Source organism: Polypterus senegalus, chromosome 1, assembly GCF_016835505.1.
Source record: "Polypterus senegalus isolate Bchr_013 chromosome 1, ASM1683550v1, whole genome shotgun sequence".
In the NCBI taxonomy this organism is placed as follows: Eukaryota; Metazoa; Chordata; class Cladistia; order Polypteriformes; family Polypteridae; genus Polypterus; species Polypterus senegalus.
In genome coordinates, this window is record NC_053154.1 from 187,657,275 (window position 1) to 187,675,876 (window position 18,602).

The following is an 18,602-nucleotide window of genomic DNA, read 5'->3' on the forward strand; positions in this document are numbered from 1 at the left end:
CAAGAATTAATAAGAGACACGTCATGAAGGACAAGCCCATCTAAAAGTCTGTAGGCCAGTTGGGGGTAGCATCCTGGGACCAGCACAAGACACCTTTACACAATTGCACAGATGAACCCAATCATTGTTGTGTTCCCTTATAAGCAAATCTTAATTCTCTTTTATTTTTAGGCCAATTTTTACTTCTTATGTCACATTCCATCCACAGTTCCAATGGCTTTTACCTGTTGGTTGTAATCACAATATACAAATGAAGCAACCCAATTCTGATGCAGCCTGAAACAAAGTATAGGACTCCAGCTTTGTAGCTAAGAAAAGCCATCATGACTTTCAACACCATATTTGGATGGTGGCATGGTATTTAATACCTGTATTTCTCTGCAGGGCTGTCTCAGTGGTTGAGCACGGCACAGGGCAGTATAAGTGGCACTGGGAGTATTAGTGGCACTGGGAGTTTTGTCCTGGGACAAGTGTTGACGGATTCTTCAGTGGAGAGGTAATGCCTTGGAGTAGCATTGAGGAAATGAAGTTGTCACCTAACTGGCCTGAACAGTTCTGGCTAATGCTATTAGTTACCTTCCTTCACTTGTCTCACCAGCAACCTTATTGTCAAGATCACCACCCATGTCCCTCCCTTTTAAGCTCCTGGTTTTAGAACAGACTTTTCAAAGACACTCCCTATTTCTGCTTCCTTGTTCTTGTCTTGTACTTACTGTACTATTTGTCCTTATCTTTTCTTGAACTCACTATTTATTCCACCAAAAAACTCTTTTCAAACTACCTTAATTAGGCAACATTCCACAATATCATTTAGCTCACAGTTGATGACCTATAACATGCATCCTATTTTGAATAATGTGTGTGCGAGTAAAAACAACAGTTTTATGTGTACTTTTACTAAAACGCCTAGACATGTATAAATGTATTTTTTATGTATATGAGGGGTTCACCAGTACATGCCCCCCCAAAAAGCATTGCGGTCTGGGTAGCCTACACCTTCACACCCATTTTCAGATGGCTCTGCTTCACCACTTTGCCATCCTAGGCTCAAATTCTGCCTGAATATTGACTTTGTGTGTTCTCCCTGTAGCTGTGTTGTTTTTCAACTTGCATGCAGGTTGAGTTATAAACCTATAAACCTATATTTGACTCTGTATGTATGTGTGTGTGTGTGACATTGCCCTGTAATGGACTGGCAACTGCCCTGCGGTGGGCTGGTGCCCTGCCTGGGGTTTGTTTCCTGCCTTGCACCCTGTGTTGGCTGGGATTGGCTCCAGCAGACCCCCATGGCCCTGTAGTTAGGATATAGCGGGTTGGATAACGGATGGATGGACTGGCAACATCCAGGATTAATTGTAAGTGTGTGATATGCAAAAGCAAACTGTAACCCCACACCAGACAAGTGACATTCTGGAGGGGTAGATGCCCACACTAAACAAATTATGGAAGTTCATAACCTATGAACACTTTTCTTAATGTTTGGGTCCTGTTGCCATATCTTTTTTCTTCATCATCTGAGAATGGGCCCGAGTTGCCTCGAAAGCTTGCATATTGTAATCTTTTTTAGTTAGCCAATAAAAGGTGTCATTTTGCTTGATTTCTCACTACATTCATAATGGCTAGCAAGGGAGAACACCAGAGTACTACTTCCTCTTCCTCTTAATTTTCCCCGACTTTAATATAGGGTCAATATACCTAATCAACCTCCATACAGTACCTCTTCCCCAGTCAAACCCTTTTTCTTTAAAACTTATTTTATTTTATCCATCCACCTCACTTTCTCTGCCATGCACTTCTATTTCCATTGCTCACTTGCTCAGATATTCATTGTCTCTCCTCATCACATATCCATGCCGCTTCAACTGATTTTCTTGTACTTTTCTTAGATGTGTATCTCTTGCACTTTTATTGCATTCTCTCATTTCATCATTTTTTATACCGCCACACATCCATCTCAATATTCTCATTTCTACCATATCCAACTTCTTATCTTGTGCTCCTTTTACTGCTCATGTCTCTGCTCCTCACATCATTGCTGGTCTTACCATGGTCTTATAAACCTTACCAAGGGGGAAAACAATTACAACTTGGTGCCATTCCCAAGCCCAAATAACTAGAAACGGCATCCAGCCATAAAACTTTAGTCAATATCTTAATGATGGAATCAGTCTAATCCAGTTTGGAAAACTGCTGTATCTTTTTGAACCTAAAATAAAGAATAGTGACATTAAACTTTTGTGCATGATGTACACACACCTGAGACTCTGGTCTGATTACTATACAGGTCCTTGCAGCCATACTCCTCTTAATTACTATCTACACTTGACCCTAGCCAACAGTAAAGCTCCTTGTGGAACCTGTGAACAAAGCATGTAACCTGAGTTAGTAGATTGTATTGCAGTTGCTTCATTGTCTGAATTTAATTGCTACACAGAGCTTCATGTTTATGCAATAACAGATTAAACATGGAAGTGTGACAGAGCAAGAGCTTCCCCAATTGATGTGAAATAGAGTTCCCTGTAGTGAGCTTTCTCAGAACATGACTTCAGCTGGCGTGCTGGACAGAGAAACTGAGGACATTGAGCAGGTTGCTGAGTGCGCCCGTCTTTACAAACTGACAAATACGGAGGACAGCGAGCCCTCACGTGAAGACTCATATTTAATGAATAGGTGACAAAACTCATGGAATGCGGAGAAAGTCCACATACCTGTTGGTCCGTGACGGGTTAAGGCATCGGAGCCCGAGAGAATAGAGAAGGTTGTACTAGCAGGCGCCTGTCATCTATTCCTCCCTAGAGCCCCGCCCAATGGAAGGACGCGCTGCCAAAATTCCAAGAGTTTGTGCGGGCGGAGAGGCACAGGTAAACTCCTGGTCTACTGACTTTGTGCATTCCGGCGTGCGGTATCACCGAGTGATGGGAGGTAAAGCGAACTACATCGATGAGCACTGCCAGCTGATCAACCATGGAGAGGAGAATGAGATGGTGAGTTCCGTAATATGGGAGGTCTCAGGGGATTTGTTTTATTTATTCATTTTCATTTTGCGTTGGGGCTGAAACTTCAAAAATTATTGGCACATTTTAAGCATATGTGAATGTATCGCAAAAGCCCAAAGAGTAAACGACGTTTCTATCGGGTGATTAAAAAACAGCAACACCTTTCAGCACTGATGGCTATTGCTATTAACTTTGTAACTGTAGTCACTGTATCTACCCGGTTCACACTGAACACTCCAGCCATTCACACAAAATACTGCAGTGATTGACTGAAATTCCATAATTACACACCGCATTCATTATTTCTTTGGATTCTCATTGAATGTTTCTCAGTGTGCCCAAGCTGCACTCAGACTTCACGTAGCATTTTCAGAGCTGCTTTATGTCCTTAGGAACAATTTGACTGTATTGCCAACGCTGAGACTTGACATGCATAGGTCGTCTTCATACCGATTGAACACGCTCTGTAAGAGAAAACGATTCCTCGTGCCATCACCACTGGGTCTCTTAACTTTGTTATGGATCATTCCCTCAGTACGAGGTCCCAGCAAACACAAACCTTCCCAAGTACTGCACCAAGCAGCTAATGTGATACTTTAGCATACGTAGTTCATTTGTCACAGACACTATGCAAGTGCAGCCATTCGCTATGTAAAATCATGTAAACTGAAGTTTTGGTTTGCAGATCCTTGACGTTTTCTTGCCAGTATACGTAGTGTGATTTAAAAAAAAAAGTTTTTTCTCAGCCCACTCGAAGGCACGAATGACAATACACACAGGACCAATTTCAGCCTAACACGCAATTCTTTAGGGATGTATGCCGATATCGGGGTGCCTGAGAGAAACTCATGTATTTACTGGAAGGACGTTCAGATTTCAGACGGACAGTTACTAGACGCACTAACTACTGGGTCACGGTGTGGCACTCCACCTATTTTCTGTTTAGCTTGTTTTAAAAAATGTGTCAATGTAGTGACGTCCGCCGGAAATCTTCGAACAGATCGCCAAATCCTGGACAAATTAGATTTCTGTCTGTAAAGTTATACATTTCCTTGTCACCTTTATGGTGGAGGAGGGTCACTTTGAGATTTTGGGGTTTCTGAATGTCGCTTATATAAATGTAGGGATATCCGGTTGGGGGTAGGTAAGAGAAGACTCGAAGAATTCTGTAGTGAAAGGGGCGGGGCTATGACTTGTTTCATAAGTTTTAGGAGATTGCAAGGGTGTTGTTCAGCTTCAAAGGCTTTAAAGGTGCTTTCGCGGCATAGATCCCTTATTGGCATTAATAAGGGCCTTGCTCAATTCACAAAATGTTTGCCAATTAATTACTGATTAAGGTAGAATGAGTATGGGTTAAAACTCATAAATAATAAGGACATAGTAATGGGCAGAGATTAACTGACCGCAGCGATCGTCGGCCAGCCCTTTATCTCTCATAATCACTGGCAGTACGCGTATATGCAGTAACCGGAACTTGCCAAACAGGATCTGCAGCTTCGCGGTAAACCCGGGTTACTGCTTCAAACCACCATAGAGATTAGCATACATTTCGCTGAAGTGATTCCATTCTTTGGGTGTAAGAAATAAAAACTCACTATTTTCATCACGGGATGACCGAAACAATACAGTGTAATAAAACTGAAAATGTCACCTGATATCAATGATGAATGTTACATATGCTTCACTTATTATTGAAAACAATTTAGGATTACAATGTTAGGTAAATGATCCATTCTCATCACTTTTAAAATCCGCAGATATCAATTGCAGGTAATGCAGGAACCCTTCCCGGATGGAATATTAGAACAGTGTAGGGCGAACTCAGATCTTCTTCTTGTTCTTCTTCTTTCGGCCGCTCCCGTTAGGGGTTGCAACAGCGGATCATCTTCCATATCTTTCTGTCCTCTGCATCTTGTTCTGTTACACCCATCACCTGCATGTCCTCTCTCACCACATCCATAAACCTTCGCTTAGGCCTTCCTCTTTTACTCTTCCCTGGCAGCTCTATTCTTAACATCCTTCTCCCAATATACTCAGCATCTCTCCTCTGCACATGTCCAAACCAACGCAATCTCGCCTCACTAACTTTGTCTCCCAACCATCCGACTTGAGCTGACCCTCTCATTTCTAATCCTGTCAATCCTCGTCACACCCAGTGCAAATCTTAGCATCTTTAACTCTGCTACCTCCAGCTCTGTCTCCTGCTTTCTGGTCAGTGCCACCGTCTCCAACCCATATAGCATAACTGGTCTCACTACCGTCCTGTAGACCTTCCCTTTTACTCTTTCTAATACCTGTCTGTCACAAATTACTCCTGACACTCTTTTCCACCCATTCCACCCTGCCTGCACTCTCTTTTTCACCTCTCTTCCACACTCCCCATTCCTCTGTACTGTTGATCCCAAGTATTTAAATGCATCCACCTTTGCCAAGTCTACTCCTTGCATCCTCACCATTCCACTGACCTCCCTCTCATTTACACACATGTATTCTGTCTTGTTCCTACTGACCTGCATTCCTCTCCTCTCTAGAGCATATCTCCTTCACTCCAGGGTCTCCTCAACCTGCTCCCTACTCTTGCTACAGATCACAATGTCATCAGCAAAAATCATAGTCCACTGGGACTCCTGTCTAATCTCGTCTGTTAACCTGTCCATCACCATTTCAAATAAGAAAGGGCTCAGAGCCGATCCCTGATGTAATCCCACCTCCACCTTGAATGCATCCGTCGCTCCTACCGCAGACCTCACCACTGTCACACTTCCCTCGTACATATCCTGTACAACTCTTATGTACTTCTGTGCCACTCCTGACTTCCTCATACAATACCACAGCTCCTCTCGAGGCACCCTGTCATATGCTTTCTCCAGGTTCACAAAGATGCAATGCAACTCCTTTTGGCCATCTTTATACTTCTCCATCAACATCCTCAGAACAATCATCGTATCTGTGGTGCTTTTTCTTGACATGAAACCATACTGCTGCTCACTAATCATCACCTCACTTCTTAACCTACCTTCCACTACTCTTTCCCATAACTTCATGCTGTGGCTCATCAATTTTATCCCCTGTAGTTAGTACAGTCCTGTACATTCCCCTTATTCTTAAATATTGGCACCAGTACACTTCTTCTCCTCTCCTCAGGCATCCTCTCACTTTCCAAGATTCCATTAAACAATCTGGTTAAAAACTCCACTGTCATCTCTCCTAAACACCTCCATGCTTCCACAGGTATGTCATTTGGCAAGTGCCTTTCCATTTTTCATCCTCTTCATAGCTGTTCTTACTTCCTCCTTGTTAATCCATTGCACTTCCTGATTCACTATCTCCATATCATCTAACCTTCTCTCTCTCTCTCATTCTCTTCATTCATCAACCTCTCAAAGTACTCTTTCTATCTTCTCAACACACTCTCCTCACTTGTGAGTACGTTTCCATCTTTATCCTTTATCACCCTAACCTGCTGCACATCTTTCCCAACTCGGTCCCTCTATCCAGCCAATCGGTACAGGTCCTTTTCCCCCTCCTTAGTGTCCAGCCTCACACACAACTCATCATATGCCTTTTCTTTAGCCTTTGCCACCTCTCTCTTCACCTTGCACCTTATCTCCTTCTACTCTTGTCTACTTTCTGCATCTCTCTGACTATCCCACTTCTTTGCCATCCTCTTCCTCGGTATACTTTCCTGTACTTCCCCATTCTACCACTAGGTTTCCTTTTCCTCCTTCCTCTGCCCAGATGTCACACCAAGCACCCATCTTGCTGTCACCCTTACTACATCTGCTGTAGTTGCCCAACTGTTTGGTAACTCTTCATTGCCACCCAGTGCCTGTCTCACCTCCTCCCTGAACTCAACCTTGCAGTCTTCCTTTTTCAACTTCCACCATTTGATCATTGGCTCTGCCCTCATTCTCTTCCTCTTCTTGATCTCCAGCATCATCCTACATCATCCCCCCCCATCTTCTTCTCCTTCTTCAGCCAACAGTAGCCCAATTTCTGCCAGCACCCTGTTGGTTAACAGTACTGGTGGTGGTCGTTGTTAACCCGGGGCTCGACCAATCCGGTATGGAAATTTGTATTGTTGTCTGCATATTGATTTGGCAAAATTTTACACCGGATGCCCTTTCTGACCTAACCCTCCCCATTTATCCGGGCTTATGACTGGCACAAAGAAACACACTGGCTTGTGCATCCCCTGTGGCTGGGACAAACTCAGATAATGGGCCAAATTTTAGTCTTGGTGCCCGGAGAGTGTAGCTGAGAGTGACAACTACAGTTGTGTTTCCTCACACATCAACTGCACCATTGATACGACACAGGCACTTAAGGGTATGCCACTGTCCCGACCAGAATGGCCACTAAGAAGGTGGCATGGGTAACCTAATCATCGACAGCCAACAAAAACTTGAGACCAGAGTTCACCCGGCGTGTGGTTTCTGCATTCTTCTCATATGCACATGGGTTTCATCTGGATACTCCAGCTTCCTCCCACAGTCCAAAGACATGCAGGTTAGGTGGTTTTGATGCACATACCCAATTGTGTGTGTGTAGGTTGACCTTGTGATTTACAGGTGTCCTGCCCAGGTGTTGTCCTAGTCTTGAACCAGATGATTGCTGGGATAGACTCCAGATTTCCCGCATCTCTGTTCTAACGGGGTTTAGAAAATGCATGGATGGATTCCACATCAGTTAAAGGGGGATTGATTAACAAGACAATGTAATGTGTACAGCAACAGTGAAATGCAAAGTAGAACAAGTACCCTTAACACTTTAGAAGAGACTTTTTAAATGTTTCAATGTGTTACTTAAAGCTGTGTAGCACAAGCAAATCCATTTCTAAAGCATTATTACATAGCAGTGGGTAACTGTAAGACGAGAAACCTTTTTATCCATCAAAAAACCTCAGATGGATGCTATTGTTGCATAGCAATGCCTAAGTAGATCCAGCTAGATTAGGTTAGATCCTCGCATGCTCCTTGGCCCAGGCAGCAAGTGCTCTCCAATGGACTCAATCAGCTTCAGCAAACTCGGCTTCATCCAACAGTAGGTTGACACTTTTCAGGTCCCCCAAAAAAGATGACCTCCAAGTGGTACATGGCCTGTCTAGTTTTTGTGTCCTCTTTTGTATTCAGCACATGGCAAGCTTTGGACTTCATTGAGTGGGAAGATGTACCTGTAGTATGTGTCTGGCTAAGCACATCCTGCATTCTGTAACAATGCCTTCCAGTGATCTTAGGCTACTCTGCTTTAGTACCTCATCATATGTAACATTATCTCTGTATGAGATGCCAAGTATTCATTGGAGGCACTACTGGTGAAAGACATTGAGCTTGTGAACAATCCTTTTAGTGTTCCTTCAGGTTTTGCTGGCAAAGATTGCAGTTGGGATTACAATTGTGGCGTATAGTTGAATTTTTAATGCTGTAATAACAGATGAGGATAACCAGACATGGTGTAAATGGCAGAACACACTCATCACTTTACCAATCCAACATTTCATGTTCCTTTCCACGTTGCCATCATTTGATATGACACTGCAGAGATATGTGAATTCGTCAGCCTCATCGATTACATACTGCCCAACAGTTATTTGCACCCTGGATTTATAGTTAACCTGCATGACCTTAGAATTGTCTGAGCTGAACATTAAGCCATCTCTCTCCACTTCACATTCAAGATTCGTGGTCATATTTTGTAGTACAGGTTTAGTTATGGCCAATAGTACTATGTAGTCGACAAAATCACGATATGTGAATCACAAGTCTTCTATCCATTGGATACCACCTCATGTGTCTGTCATTGCCCTTCTTATAATAAAATCCATGACAAGGAGGAACAGAAATGGTGAAAGAATGCAACCTTGCTGTACATCAGTTTCAATGGCAAAGAAGTCAGTAAAACCATCTTCTGTCTTTACACAGCAACTAGAGTTGAAATATAAATCCCTGAAGATGTTGACATCCTACATGGAGATTCTATAGGATTGCATCACCTTCTGTAGTGACACTTGGTGGACACTATCAAACACCTTGTTGAAATCAATGAAATTCAGGACAAGTGGCTGTTGAAATTCAACACAATTTTCAATAATGTTCAGTAAGGTAAAGCTCTATTCAATACACAAGCACCTTTGTGTGAAACCCCCCTTGTCCATCCCACAGTTGCTGGTTCACAGCATCCTGTATGCACTGAAGTAGGACAATGCAAAAGACCTTGCTTGGAACAGAGACTAGTGTGATGCCTCGCGTTATTACAATCAGGTAGAACTAGATACAGCTAAACAGCCGATATTCTAAAATGTTGCCCAATTGACTACCTTGTTGCTGGATGTCTTGAAGCAGCATCCGTGTGTCCTTCTATGGAATTACCAAGATCCGGCACATCCAGTCCATTCAGGATTTCTGGACTGAAGGCAGGGTTATTTGTTGTCATCCTATTAACAAAAATTCAATTAGGTTCCAGACACAAGTATTTGGAGCAGGGTTTTCAGAAGATCTGTTCAGGCAGCTGATCCTGCCACAGAACCAATTTTGCAATATTCTGTCCCTCCATTAAGATTCCAACAGAGTGAACTGCATGTTTATAAACTGTGCAAACTTCCAATTGCTTTTGAGATTGAGGATTTTTGTACTTGCCGGTCTTTGAATTGTGAATTACTGTATTTCTGGTGAAAGGAGACAGGTTTGAATGACAGATACGCATTAATGTTTCATTATGTACATCGTGACCATTCTTCAGAAATTTACAGTTTTATAGGAACCTCTAAGAGAGAAATGGTCTGACTTTGCTATGAAAGGTTTCAACAGAGGAGAGAGTACCATACGGACTGTTAAACTCTCATATCAAAAACGTAAATGCTGCAAGACAGGGATCCCAAAAAAAGCAAAGAACTAGTCTATATGTGTATATAACTACTGGTTAGCACTAGTTCACCCAGGATACTGGGTTTAAATTATTGTGTGTCCACTGTCTGCATGGGGGTTTGCTGCCTGTTTTTCTCCCACATCTCAAAGTTAATTTATAATTTAAACTTGGCCCAGCATGCTTACCTGAGGCTGATTCTTGCCTTTTGCCCATCATTGTCAGCTTAGATTATGAACTGCATAACAAACAGATAAGAGAATGGATGGGTAAATATGAGATGGCAAGAAATGAAAAGCTGCAAACACTGCAGCCCTTATTGTATCCATAAACACATCAGTTTTGCCATTTACTTATGCCGTTCATTTTCCATTACCATTTGAGTCTACCCTAGCAGCACTGGGCTTAAGGCAGGAACCACACTTGGAGTCAATACTAGTACATGATATGCTACACTTACACTCACTCATATGAGGCTAATTTACAAATGCCAATTAACCTAACCCACAAGTCTTTGGAAGGAGCAGAGGAATTCTGGAGTAGCAAGAGGGAAACCCACACTATAAAAAAAAAAATAAAAGGTATCAGAGTGATTCTTAAGAGCAATGCAATAGGGGAACCAATTTTGATTCCCAAAAGACCCATCCAAATGAAGGTTCCAAAAAGATCGACTTATTTATTTAGATCCATAACAGGTTACATACAGTGAATAACCATGATAACAGGTTTGTGAAATAGCAATAGCTCATGATAGAAAAAACACTTTCTTGCTACATACATTCAATAACACAAGCTAAGTTTCTTAATCTATTAGTATTCACAAGTCTACCATACATTAAAGATTTCAGGTTTTATCTACATATTAGGAGATTAAGCCCAAAGAACCAACTTCAAATGTAAAGAACTCATTTCAGAATGAGGGTGCTTTGTCAAGCAATAGTTCTATGAGGAAACACAAGACTCAGTAAAAAACCATAAAGAGCCAATGAAGAACCAGTATTTTAAGAATGAATGGTGACACTAAGTCCCAGGTCTACAAACTTGATAATCAAGGTTGGTGTTAAGGCATTAAATGCCAAGCTGTAGTCCGTAAACACTACTGTCTTAGCAGGTTTTATTATTTAGGTGGGCCAGGTGCAGTGGCGTAGCTGGGGGCCGTCCGCCCCAGGTGGCACATTTTTGGGGGCGGCATTATTGGCCACAAGGCTTAGTGCAATTTGTGTGTAAGCAGCAGGGTTCGGAAAAACATCACTCATGTATGAAAAAAGTCAAATTCTCTGATTTTTTAACCACAAATGCTTGAAAAATAATGTTCAGACTGTCCTTCCGCATCAGACACAGCAGTTGAAATGTATGAGGCAATGACAAAAATAAACATAAACATTATACCGATAATAATTTCTAAGGAAGATAAACAACTAATTTACAATTTATAATTTCGTTATTAATCCGAATGCATTCTTGCTCTGCGCAGAAAACATCTCCACCTATCACTTGTACCCTACTTTGGTTGTGGTTTTCGTAGCGTAATTATATTAAACTAATAATTAGAACACGGCTTATCAGTGCATCTATACTATATTCTTGTCTAGTTGATGCTTATAAATGTATATAAAAAATATTGCTGTTTCTTTATATATGAATAAATCTATGCAAAATGTATCTTAATTTTTCTCTATACATCATTTTAATTTTCTATTTAAATAGTTTAACATATTCAGATATGTTGGAGGGCGGCAAATTGAAGCCCCGCCCCACCCCACCCCGCCCTGAGCGGCACGAACTCGAGCTACGCCACTGGTCCCATGGTTTAAGAATATCACATCCTTTGGGAACTAGTAGCATTAATATAGAAACTGTAGGTGGCTCATGTTAATAATAATAATAATAATAATAATAATAATAATAATAATAATAATGTGTTTTATTTATATAGTGCTTTTCTCATGCTCAAGGTACTTATTTAAACAGCAGGGTATATGTAACATTAGGTGCAAATATTTTCTGCAATGAATACTAAACAGATAAATGCAGGATATAAAAATCATTAAAATTTTTTAAAAGAAAAAAAATAAACCAGAGTAAAATATTAAGTTCAATACTGAAAGAAATGCTTGAAACAAACAACATAATTTATGATATAACACACACACAAGTTAAAAGCCGTCCTAAACAGATAAGTGTTAAGGTGTTTTTTTAAAAGAATGAATTGAGTCAGCTGATCTCATTAATTTAGAAAGGTCATTCCAATGACTGGGCGCTATACAGCTGAAGGTTCTGTCACCCATAGAGTGCCGGTTAATGTGGGGGATAACAAGATTGACATAATCAGAGGACCTTAGTGGCCAAGCAGGAGCATAGTGATGGAGAAGGTCATTGATGTAGTCTGGTGTAAGGCCATTTAAAGCTTTATAGATTATTAATAGAATTTTATATTCAATTCTGTAAGACACAGGGAGCCAGTGAAGGTGAAGCAGGATGGGTGAAATGTGGTCTGTGTTGCTGGTTTGTGTCAGGACTCTTGCAGCAGAGTTTTGAATCAACTGGATCTGCGATATAAGATTAGAAGTGGCGCCTGCCAGTAGGGAGTACAATAACCGAGGGATGTGATAAAAGTATGGGCAAGTTTCTCAGCATTAGAAAATGAGAGGAAACAGTGAGCACAAGATATGTTATGGAGATGAAAGTAAAAAAGTTTCTTAATGTGGTTAATGTGGGTTGAATAAGAAAGGGACAAATCAAAAATGATACCAATATTCCTTGCATTAGAAGAAAGTCTAATGATATCATCATCAAGAGTGACTGAAAAAGAGCTAAAGTTGCTCTTTAGTGCCAGTTTGCAGAAGTTTAGTTTTGTTGTAGTTTAATTTTAAAGAGTTCTGCTTCGACCAGTTTTAATGTCACTGAGTTGTGAGCTGAGAAAGCTCTGTTGAAGTTTTGCATTTAATATTGAAATAGAGTTGAGTATCATCTGCATAAAAATGATAAACCAGTCCATAGCTATGAATAATATAGCCAAGGGGAAGTATATGGATACCGAAGAGCAGAGGGTTGAGGACAGATCCCTGAGAACTCCTTGTGTGACTGGTGCTGATCTGGTTCTGCTGTTGCCAAGACTAAGAAACTCTTGCTTATCAGTCAGATATCGACACCACTGGAGGGCAATGCCAGAAATACTGAGAATGTTCTTCATTCTGGAAAGTAGAATGTTATGGCTGATAGTGTCAAATGCTGTAATAACGTCTAACAGAATTAATATGCTGGTTTGTCAACATCTGCTGCCATAAACAAATCATTAACTACCCGAAGCAGAACAGCTTCACAGCTGCACTGTGCTCTGAAACGAGACTGAAAGAGTTCCATCAATTTATTAGAAGTTAAGTAATTGGTGAGTTGAAAGGCTACCACACGCTCAAGAACTTTTGACAGAAAAGGTAAGAGAGAGAGTCCAAAAATTGTTAAGATTGTCCTTATCAAGACCAGACATTTTTAACATTAGGGTTATAGAAGCAATTTTAAAAGTGGTTGGCACAAAACAGATGTCAAGGGATGTATTTGTTATTGTTGTAACAGTTTGGATTATGGTATGAAGGCAGGATTTAAGAAGTGTGGTGGGGATGGGATCCAGTACACAAGTAGTTAGCCTCATCTTACAAAGCAGGTCATTAACAAATGCCGATGTGACTGGTGAAAATCTAGAAAAGGAGCTGGATGGAGTGGTAAGACAGGGAAAGGTATAAATGGATGATGGATTTATGTTAGTTGAATTATTTAGATCTTTAATTTCATTACGGAAAAAGTGGAGGAATTTTTTACAGACTTCAGTAGAGGAGGTAATTGGGGCAGATCAGGTTGAAGCATTTTATTAACTACAGAGTACAAAACGCTGAGGTTAACATTGACACTTTTTATTATTCTGCTATAATGTGTGTTCTTGGCTGCAGTTAGTGCATTCCTGTTACCCCTTTGATGGTCAGAGAAAGCCTGGATATGCACAGTGAGGACAATCTTACATGAAATTCTCTCTAGGCGTTGGCCAGCTGGTTTCATAGACCGTAATTCTGAATTATACTATGGAGCTGAACACTTAAAGCTCAACACCTTATGTTTTAAAGGAGCTGTTTTATCTAGTGCTGAATGAAGGGCCGAGTTATAGTAGTCAAGAAGACTATGTAGTGTTGATGGAATTGGGGAAAACAGAAAAAGATCAGAAATGGATCCAGTAACGATAGAGGGACAGATATTTTTAAGGTTTCTGAAAGAAATTTGACATTTACAGGTAAGAGGAGGGAGAGGTAATGAGACAGTGAAAAGTACTGCTTTATGGTCAGAGAGCTCCAAATCACCGCTAAAAGTGTTGTTAACAGATAAGCCAGATGTGCAGATCAGGTCTAATATATGACCACGAGTTGGTAGGAAAATTGACATGTTGCACCAGGTCAAAACACTCCAGTAAAGACAGGAATTCATTCCTCAGTTTACATGTAGGATTGTCAATATGGATGTTGAAATCGCCAATAATGACTCTTTGACAAGGGAGCTTAAGTGGGATAAAAATCAGTCAGATCAGATAAGAAAGACACATTGTATATTAAGTGATGATAGACAATAATAAGCAAGACAGGACCAGATTTAGGTATTAAATTAAAAGCCAGACACTTACAAGACAATGGGCAGTCAGTTGGGATTCTTTTGATGTTTAACACAGATCTAACAATTACTGTGACCCCTCCACTTTGTCTTGAGCTGCGAGCCTCTGAGAAGTAAACGTACCTGGATGGTGTTACCAATGTGAGAGACAAACACCATTCAGTTTTTGGCAAGTTTCTGTTAAGCACACCACATCAACCTTGGAATCTGTAACAAATTCTGATAGCTCCAATGCTTTGCCATTAAAAGATCTTGAATTATACAGGTCAATATTAGCTGATGAGGGTTCATTGTGCACAGATCTATAGCCAGAGATTATTTTAGCATATTGAAAATTTGTACGCTGACACTCTTATTTCCAAAGTCACGAGTAGGGTGGTTTATTCCTGAGCAAATGCTGCCAGAGAACTTTTCATTCGCAGCCCAAAGGGGTGCAGACCTGACCTGCGATGTAAATATTTTGGGCACCACACAATGACTTTTAGGACATTCCAGTCTGACCACCTGCTCTGAACAAACTGATTAATATGAAGGAGTTTATCACAAGAGTATTTCAGTATGGTATAGTACAATACTTATCTGATAGTCACAGAGATGAGGCACAGCACAGCGGAGAAGGTGAGAAAACCCGGGGTGGGGTGGTGCAGATGAGCTGCAATTGCTTAGCAGCAAAAAATGCAGAAGATGCTTAGTAGGAGATATTACAAAATGCACATATTAGATAGTTACCAGAATTTGGAGGTTCTAACATACAACCTCATACATATAATGCTGGGTATTACAGTTGTGATCTCCACAAAGCTGCAAGCCAGGTGCGGAGAGTCGTAGTCAGGGCGGCTGATGGAACGGTCCTTACGGATGACACTGCATTTGTGACCCGCTGGGCTGGCTACTTTGAGCAGTTGTTCAAAGCTGATCATCCTGCTAGGACGTTGGATATCTCTGGGTTCATGGTTCTTGAGGCTGATCCTCCAATTAGCTGTGAACCACCCAATTTCACTGAGATTGCACAGCTGGTGACCCAGCTGAGGGAGGGAAAGGCTGCAGGGATCTGTGGTATCTGGGGTGAACTTCTCCAGGCTGGTGGTTAGGCTGTCCTCCTGGCATTGCAAACAATCTTTGGCATCATCCCAACTGACTGGAAAATGGGACTTGTCATCCCTATCTGGAAAGGGAAGGGTGATCGCCTGGATTGCACCAACTACAGGGGGAAAACACTGCTCTCTGTGTTGGGTAAGGTCTTTGCTAGGGTTGTCCTCAATAGAATCCGTGATCACTTACTCACCTACCAGTGAGTGGAAAAGTCTGGTTTTACGCCTAATAAGTCTACCATCGACCGCATCATGGCACTGAGGGTTCTCATGGAGCACAAACTCGAATATCAGCAGAGTTTCTTTGCAGCGTTTGTCAATTTTTGCAAAGCGTTCGACTCAGTTGATCAAGCTGCCCTATGGGACATCCTGAGGGTTCGTGGATATCATGGCCAGCCTGTACACTGGTACTGTGAGTGCTGTGCAGAGTAGAGGCAGAACCTCTGCATTTTTCCCAGTTGATTTTGGGGTTCGTCAGGGGTGTGTTCTGCTCCTACTCTGTTCAATACTTGCATGGACTGGGTGTTGGGCAAGGTCGTGAGGTATAGCGGCTGTGGGGTAAATGTTGGTGAAGAAAGATTCATGGATCTTGACTTTGCTGACGATGCTGTGATCTTCGCGGTGTCAATGGAGGTTCTGATCGGGTCGCTCGAGAGATTGAGTGAGGAGTCTGAGTGTCTGGGCTTGCGAGTGTCCTGGATAAAAACCAAGATCCAGGCCTTTAATGACCTCTTGGGCACAGCCATCAGCAGTGTGTCTGTTTGCGGAGAGAGTGTTGACCTTGTTGAGAGGTTTACTTACCTTGGCAGTGACATTCATGTCTCTTGTGACTCTTCCTGTGTAGTCAGTAGATGGATTGCGAGAGCACGGGGGGTCATGAGGTTGCTGGAAAGGGGTGTGTGGTGCTCCCGATATCTGTGCAAAAGAAAGGACAAAGGTCCAAGTCTTTAGAGTCCTGGTGCTTCCTGTCTTGCTATATTGTTGAGAGACATGGACGCTATCCAGTGACCTGAGACGAAGACTGGACTCCTTTGGTATTGTGTCTCTCCAGAAAATCCTTGGGTACCGTTGGTTTGACTTTGTGTCGAATGAGCGGTTGCTCATGGAGTCCCAAATGAGGAATATTACCTGCATTGTGAGGAAGCGTCAGTTATGGCACTACACACTACGGCCATGTGGCACGTTTCCCTGAGGGTGATCTGGCTCGTAAGATCCTCATTGCTGGGGATCTGAGTGGCTGGACCAGGCCAAGGAGTTGCCCACGTAACACCTGGCTGCGGCAGATAGAGGGTCATTTCCGAAGGGTGGGACTGGACCCCGTGTCTGCCTGGGTGGTTGCAATCCAGGATCCTGAGTTGTTTCGTTCTGTAGTGGGTATGGCAATGCACTGTACCACTGCATGCTCCCCAACTTGACATGACAGGTGCTGCAAACATCAGATCACTTCACAGTCATTCCCATTTGAAACACGTAAAGAAGGAATTGACAACAATCCAGCATATCCATTATAATCTAGGAGACAGAACATCCCCACCTTCTAGAGCTCCACAGTGCAAAGAAAAAATGCTCATAAATCAAGCATCACATAGGAGCAGGCAATCAAAAGAAAGTCCTGTCTAGTAAAACATAGAAGATTCAGTTGTCTCCAAGGCAGTGAACCCAGTCAAGAAAAAGTCCATAAAATTGAAATTCGAAAATCAGTACAATTTTAGACGATTGTATCCATGAACTATGCATGCAATAAAAGGAAATGTAATAGGTGAAAAAGATTCACCTTTTTTTTTTGCATAGGTTAATGCAAATTTTAGCGAAAAGTGCCATTAACAGGGAGGAGTGGCAGCAACATGTGTGCGCCAGCGTCCCTTCACTTGCCAATCATCTATCCATGATTCAACATTTAATGTGCCCTAGAAATGGTCTGTTAACACATTTTATTGTATGAAAGTTTTTTGTCAAGCAATGGTTCGATGAGGAACCACACAACCCAGTGAAGAACCATATAGTATCAATGAAGAACCATCATTTTTAAGAGTGCATGTTAAGTGCCAAAACACTGCCTAGACAATGACCAGTTTGAATCTATGACCTTGTATCCATGTGGCAGCAGTGCTTACTACTCCACACCATGCTAATATGCTGCTAAAGATTTAACCATTCAATGAAGTTGTGTCAGTCCAAGAGCAGCACATCACCTCTGTCTCCTCCACATTTCTCTGAACATGTTTGTCTTTCTTCTGTTTACCATTACATTTCCCAAGGGAATGGCAGAGCCATCATATCACCATAGTATACCTTTCATTAGCTCCAGTTCTTACTTCAAAGTGGTGAGAGGCTGAAATGTGCATAGTTATTGGAAAACAAAATTCCAACTTGTATTTCAGCTTAGAATCAATAGAGAGCCTTATGTAAAACATATGATGTGAGCTGACTTGCTCCTAGTCTGGTGATGATTTTGCTGGTCAGTAGTTTAAGATGGCCTGTTTGCAGGAAACACAGCTGTGTTTTAAGGAAACAACAGCAAAAGCTGTTCTTGCAGATGATGTAAGACTTTAGCTTTGGATTTTTGTCTTTGATCTTTAATCTGGTGCCCTACTGAGTCGAGTAATTGTTTTATCTCACCAACTCTAACCCTGAAGGTTCTTGACCATTGTCAGAACACTGTGTAAACACAGACCCTCTAAAATCACCTGGCGTTCAGCTTTCTTGGCATTCATTGTTTATGGATTGCCTTCACTTTGGCAACATATATTTTCAATCTATTGATATGAAGTTGATTAGCAGATTAAATTATTAATGAGTTATTTACTCTTTAGTCTGCATCACTGAAAGTAGGGAAACGACTTTTCAGGCAAGGAGTTGGTATTTTTTTTTATCAGCAGCATGTGTATGTTGTGTTCCTACTTATTCCTTATATTTCATATAATTAAGTTTTTGTAGTTTTTTTTATTATTTTCATTAATTTTAATTTAAAACAAATAGCAATCCATAAAATCAAACTTAACAA

At 41.5% G+C, this 18,602-nt stretch overlaps 1 protein-coding gene across 1 annotated transcript in view; it reads left to right on the forward strand.

Annotated features, from left to right (window-relative positions):
* Positions 1-2,701: 2,701 nt before the first annotated feature.
* LOC120536223 (probable cation-transporting ATPase 13A4) overlaps positions 2,702-18,602 on the forward strand; it is a 90,874-nt gene continuing 74,973 nt past the window's right edge. The window contains exon 1 of the mRNA XM_039764558.1: positions 2,702-2,984. Coding sequence (XP_039620492.1) covers positions 2,808-2,984 — 177 coding nt within the window. The 5' untranslated portion in view covers positions 2,702-2,807. The remainder of the gene's footprint in view (positions 2,985-18,602) is intronic.